The sequence below is a fragment of the Euprymna scolopes genome, chromosome 4 (assembly GCF_053919585.1).
Source record: "Euprymna scolopes isolate OS-2025 chromosome 4, ASM5391958v1, whole genome shotgun sequence".
Taxonomy (NCBI): Eukaryota; Metazoa; Mollusca; class Cephalopoda; order Sepiida; family Sepiolidae; genus Euprymna; species Euprymna scolopes.
In genome coordinates this window covers 176,569,802-176,576,913 of record NC_136485.1, presented here as the reverse complement: position 1 = coordinate 176,576,913, position 7,112 = coordinate 176,569,802, and the positions used below count along the sequence as shown (strand labels likewise).

Sequence of the window (7,112 nt, the reverse complement as noted above, 5' to 3'; positions counted from 1 at the left end):
ATCTCTTCAGAGCAACAAACTGCCTGCAACTGTGTCCAACTCACAACTGACACTAACTGTTGTAAACAGTCGTAAAACTCCTCGCCATTCCTAAAACTAAATCTAAAATATATTGACCAAACTCTTGATCCCATTATTGCTACATTCTGATCAACAATCCCATTTTAGCTTTTTAATGTTTTGGTATTTTCTTTATTATAAGTTTTGATAGGATTATTAATTTATTTACTACTATTTCAGTTTTGTAACTTTGAACTTAGCTCATGTAATATCTTATATTTTCCTTAGTTTTATAATTCATTTTATGGTATTATTTTATATAAATATCAATAAGATACAAGTGATTCAAACTGTTCAACAGGGACTGTAGATATATATTCTCAACCAGCAGGATAACTATATTTTACAAAGTAATAACAAATATTTTTATATTGGAGTGTATGAATACCCCATGGGACTAACCAGGTTTGAAACACTCAGGCAGTTAATGCTGAGTTAATAAGTTTCTAAAACGATAAAACTAACCAAGATGTACAGGGACACATTAAGCATAACTCATATAGCTGTAGCCATAAGTGACATCAAGTTATCTCAAATGCGTTTTGATAAAACACAACCACATTTTACAAAATTGGCATGGATGAAATTGGAGCAGGTAAGATTGTTGTCATTTTGGTGATAAAATCGTAAAAGAGAATAAAGGAATTTGACAAACATGTTGCCACCTCGACAGCCAAAGAGGAGAGAAAAGAGGAAGTGGGCGTCTGAGTCATGTTTTTTTTGTATGAGCGACCATGTGACTAAAACAATAAATGATTGATGGCCGCATTGTCACATGATCTGTGACGCTGTATCTTTGGAAAAAAAAAAGCAACTTTAAAATCATATTTAAATTCTAATCCCTTCAATTAAAAGCATAGAAATTTGCGTTAGAAAATGTGTTTTTTTTATTCGACTTCAAAACTTATCTCTCAAAAATTTTCAGTTATCGCAGCTGACTTTATTTGCATAAGTATATAATATAAGTATATAACATAAGCATATAATATAAGTATATAATATAAGTATATAACATAAGCATATAATATAAGTATATAATATAAGTATATAACATAAGTATATAATAGAAGTATATAATATAAGCATATAATATAAGTATATAGTATACGTATATAATAGAAGTATATAATAGAAGTATATAACATAAGTATATAGTATACGTATATAATATAAGTATATAATATAAGTATATAATATAAGTATATAATATAAGCATATAATATAAGTATATAATATAGGTATATAATATAAGTATATAATATAAGTATATAATATAAGTATATAATATAAGTATATAATATAAGTATATAATATAAGCATATAATATAAGTATATAATATAAGCATATAATATAAGCATATAATAGAAGTATATAATATAAGTATATAATATAAGTATATAATATAAGTATATAATATAAGCATATAATATAAGCATATAATATAAGTATATAATATAAGTATATAATATAAGTATATAATATAAGCATATAATATAAGTATATAATATAAGCATATAATATAAGTATATAATAGAAGTATATAATATAAGTATATAATATAAGTATATAATATAAGCATATAATATAAGCATATAATATAAGTATATAATATAAGCATATAATATAAGCATATAATATAAGTATATAATATAAGTATATAATATAAGTATATAATATAAGCATATAATATAAGTATATAATATAAGTATATAATATAAGTATATAATATAAGTATATAACATAAGTATATAATAGAAATTAAAAATGGTTTTGACTTGCCTTTGGATCTTCAGATTGACACAAACTAAAGGATTTACTTTCTTCAGACAATCGCATGGATTCCTCTTCAACTTGCAAACGGAACAGCATATTCTTTAATGTCTCCATACAACGATGCTTATCAGACTCAGCATCCTGCTAAAAGAAAACAAAAAAATGGAAAATTTATTGAAAACTGTAAGAATATTCATTTCTTTCTTTCAATATAAAAATGCATAAAAGACAAGTAAATTTTATTTCAACCACTAAGGAATATATGACATGATCATGTTTGCCAGTTAAGCAACGATGAGCCTAGCTAGTAGCAGATGGGTGATCATTTGGAAATACTAGGTGATGTATAGGATGGCAGGGTGGAAACACTTCCCCCAACAGGAATAATAAGGTGTCTCCTTCCTTCCACTAGCCAGTGAGAGATCCTTGGGCAAGGTAGAGTACCCACGGCCTACTGATCAGGGTACATGCTTTCTTTCTTTCTGGTGAACTTTTTGTTGTGTTAGGCAAATGATACTGAATGAGGTACAATGGCTAATACTACTCACTATGTTTATTGTTTCAACCTTTGACCGATATCCTCTCACATATTTTTGGGTCAAATTATGCATTCTGTCAGACAATGGTGGAAAGTCCTGAATTCTTCATATTGAATCCATTTGTGTGTATGCAACCCATTGAATGTTTTTTTCTTCCAGAGGTTACCTGCCAATATCTAACATAACAAAACCAGGGTACATAAACTTAGGTTTGATTGGGTTTACTTTTAGCAGCTGTGACACTCTTGCTTCCCTTATTTTATCCTTTAGTCCTCACATTCCAGGAGCGATGTTTCTGACAAACAGTGAAGAATTACTCATTAGGCTTGATAGCACTGTTGAGTGGGGTAACAGATAGTGTCATAAACGTATGAATACACAATTCCTCCACTCTTTTGTCTTTGATCACTTTTAATATTTGTATACTTGGGTAGTTTTCCCATCATTTATTTATATATACATATATATATATATATATATATATATATATATATATTTAAAGGAGATTAGAACAATAGTCTAAAGAGCAGAGTGTATTTTAATGTAATAGTGAAATTACTAATTTAATTAAAATACAGGAAAAGAAAAAGTGCTCGTTGTAATTTAGATATATAATAAGCTAGATAGGTAAATATCCTAGAGCTAATTTAATATTTAGTAATGTGATTGATAATTTATTGATAATATATATACATATATATATATATATATATATATATATATATATATATATATATATATATATATATATATATATTGAGTAAGATGATTGATCATTTATAATAAAAATTAAAAATTAAAAATCAGTTTCACAAGGAAGAACAAACAAAATCAATAAATCTGTTCCAACTTATGTTTCTTGTAAACGTTAAGCTGCGAAGTTTGAACGAAGTACTTTCAGGTAATGTATCATTAGCCATAGTTATTGGTGGTTGAGAAGGTATCTTGTAGTTATTGAAGGAAACAAGTTTAGTCTTGGCAGCATCGAATGTTACCATCTATTTTTGTCCCCATTCCACTACAGACTGGAGATCTCCCTCTAGGGTTTCTGCCTTGGATATGTGTTCATTTGTTTCCCTGTTATGCTACTCTCATTGATTAAATAAAGGGTTCCATTCAAAATTCTATGCAGATTTCAGAGTTCGACAAGATATACCTGAAGAAGGTCGGTTACAGCGACCAAAACTTTGTGAAAATAATATTCAAGATGAAAACAGCATTCCGAAGAATCGAAATAATACGAATTATCAATCCTCATCTAAAAAATTTAGAAATAAAATATTTTATTTACAACATGAAGATTTTAGTTGTATTCTTTCCATTGCACATGAAACAAGTTTGGGTTTTGTTTTGTTCTTTTTTGTCCGTTTGCATAAAGGCAAGTCCAACTTACAGTCGGACACATTGGCAGGACATGTCGGATCTTTAAGAATCGTTACGAAACAATAGAAGAAAAAGTTCTTTCATTCACAGACAATCGATGCTGCAAACTGTGATTGACTGTTTCCAAATGTCAAACGAAAACCGATCAGAAACGAGAAAAATAAAACAAAAAAACATTCACTTTGCCATCATCTTGGAAGAGGGAGCTTTAATAATGCTTCAACAATGTCCGAACTTAACTTGATAAGCATCGCGTACAAAAGACAGCAATCGGCTTCAAGATGTCAAAGAATTTTCTTCTGTCTGTCACGATCAGGAATCTGTCGTTTTACGCGCAGCAATAAGAACCAACAACAGTTCTGAGTTCCCAGAAAGAGAAACCGACATTGTTCACATTTGCTGCAAATCTAATAACAGAAAAAGAAATTTAGTACTTAACTCCCTCCCCCATTTAAATAGGATATGACATAAGGTCAATTTAACGTACAGAACCAAACAACTTTTAAGCGTTATTTTTTTTTTTTTTTTACTTGATTTTTTAAATTTTTTTTTTACTCTTTTTTATCCCAAACAAGATGTATTGCCACTTGAACGTAAGGGGCTACTATTCGGGATCACGTCTAACAAGGGTTGTGGAGAGTTGAATAGTGAGATGTTTGTTCACATTTGTTCAAATTTTCGTAACCCACTTTACAAATAACATTTTCCATTGTTCTGATCTAAATTCCTTATTTTAATTTCATTTCAATAACAGAAACAAAATTCATCATTACATTCCTTTCTCTATAAACAGATATCTAACTATTTTGTGTGAGCTAAACAATGGCAATTCCACATTCCTTATTTTCAATAACATTACGTATTTATTTTAACTTATGATCGGAATTCTCAATTCCAAATCTAGCTTCGCAAGTTCGAATCCTCGGCTATCCAATCTCATATTTACTCACAAGAACAGGCGGCTGTTCCATAACATACCAATCGATCAGTGTTGTGCAATCAGATCAGGCTGTCTGAAGATATTGGTTTCTTAATACATGAAAACATTGATGTTATTGTTTTTCCCTTTACAAAACTTTTGTTCTGCAAAAACACAATTTTCTTATATACAAAAAGCAAACCATATAAAAATATTCAAAGACTAGCAAAAATACCCACGCTTCATGCAGGATTTTTCTGTACCCTCGAGTACTCACTTCACGGGCACTCTTGTGGATGTTGCAAAAGGAGGGTGATCTGATTTAAATTCACAAAGAAGTTAGCCGGTGCCATGATGGCAGCCTCCAGGATAGTGGTGAATCCCAACTTGGTGGGGGGAGTTTATGCAGAATCGCACAAAAAATGATTTTAAACTTTGACCCTGACCTTAAAAAATGGTGTGCATAATCCCTAGGTTGGAAACCATTATAATTTCAGGTTTGGTCATGATCGGTTTAGTAGTGTGGGCTGTAGGAAAGTATAGATACATAGGCTATGACCTTGATGTTTGACCTTAACCTTGAAAATTGTTTGCACCATCCCTAGTGGTGTGGGCTGTAGGAGAGTTGTGCACACACACACGTGAATGCTACTACTTATATAGTAAGTTATAAAATATATATGGCAATTAAGCTACATAGAATATTCCGCATTTCATCCATGCTAGGATTCATCAAGCTTACGCAGATAAGCCTGAGAAATCCTAGTGTGGATGAAACGCAGGATATTCTGTGTAGTTTAATTGCCATATATATTTTATAACTTACTACCTAGCTCTACATACGTATTGAGCACTATTGAAGTAAATACTTAAAGTTTACGCATAAATTTATACTTTCGTATATTAATTTATGTGAGTAAATGAAGTATATATATTTAAAACTTGAAGCATAAAAAACTTTTTCCAAAATTACTGGATTCGACATTAAATAATCCGAAAGGAGTAGATATGACATAAAACAAACCAACCAAATAAAACAAACCAACCAAATAAAACAAACCAACCAAATAAAACAAACCAACCAAATAAAACAAACCAACCAAATAAAACAAACCAACCAAATAAAACAAACCAACCAAATAAAACAAACCAACCAATTAAAACACCACAAATAAACATTTGAAAACATAAAGAATTTTAAGGAGAAAAACTGTTTTTTCAAAAATTACTGGATTCGGCATTAAATAACCCAAAAAGGGTTGATATGCCGGAAAGCAACAACCAAACCAAACATTATGAATAAATATTTAAAGATATAAAAAATACTTAAAGCATAAAAGTCTTTTTTCAAAATGATTGGATTCAGCATTAAATAACTCAAAAAGGGTTAATATGTCATCAACCAAACATGATCAGTCACTTAACTGATAAACTACTGGTCACATAAAACTGAAATTAACACGAAATAGTAATCATACATGGTTTATAATGAAACACAAATCTTTGTTTGGATGAATAATGAATGCAGAAATATGTCAGCAAAGTTGAAATGCAAAATTTTCATTTCAACTTGCCGACATATTTCTATTATTTTTTTGCATGTGCAAATTCATTCATAGCTTGAAGTAATTTAATTTTAAATCTTTTTATCTGTCGATAGCTCAAAGGGTAGGAAATGTAGCTGGGATGCTAAATGTTTTGGTTTCTATTCTAGCTGATGGCACTCAAAGCACTTTTAAAATCTTTTTGAAATCACTACAATATATTAGGTACAATATAATATTCAATAGAGAATTGGCTCTATAATAATAAATATGAAGTCGTCATGAACTAAAATATATTTAAATGCATTTTATAACTGGGCAAGACCGGCCCCTCTGCCTCTAATCATAAATAAATGCTTGTCTGTAAGTCGTCTATTTGAAGCAATAGAGAACATCTTTAAGAAGTAGTACTGAAGCTATGCAAAAATTTACAGTCGCCATATTGGATTGCGAGTTGGACTAAATTGTCGAATACATTTAGCAATTCAGTAAATGTTTTGCTTTAAATAAAAATCAGAAAAACCAACCAAATAAAAAAGGTGAGAAAATAAACTTGTTTTTATTTCTTTCTTTCAAGTATTTTTGTTTTTATTCTTGTTCTTATCGGATTTGTTAGCAGACAGGAATCATAACATTTACGTCCATTTGAACTGGTTCGCACTTCAAAGAGAAAATTTCTACCTGAAATACTTATCTTTTTCCAATCAGCAACACTTCGCCCACCTTCTCTACAGGACTTCTTAAACAGGTAATTTGCAAAGAGACGAAATTAATAGACATAAAAGTTCACAAGATGTAGTTTTCAGAAACAGACGTTTAAATAACAGTGAAAAATAGTCCAAGAAAAATATTCCACTATTTCAATGATAGTGTCTTCAAGATCTGAAAATGAA

General features: G+C 29.9%; 1 protein-coding gene across 1 annotated transcript in view; it reads right to left on the bottom strand.

Annotated features, from left to right (window-relative positions):
- Positions 1-1,819: 1,819 nt before the first annotated feature.
- The window catches only part of LOC145272754 (uncharacterized), a 205,116-nt gene continuing 199,823 nt past the window's right edge, over positions 1,820-7,112 (bottom strand). The window contains exon 5 of the mRNA XM_080127046.1: positions 1,820-1,975. Within this exon, the coding sequence (XP_079983172.1) occupies positions 1,820-1,975 (156 nt within the window). The remainder of the gene's footprint in view (positions 1,976-7,112) is intronic.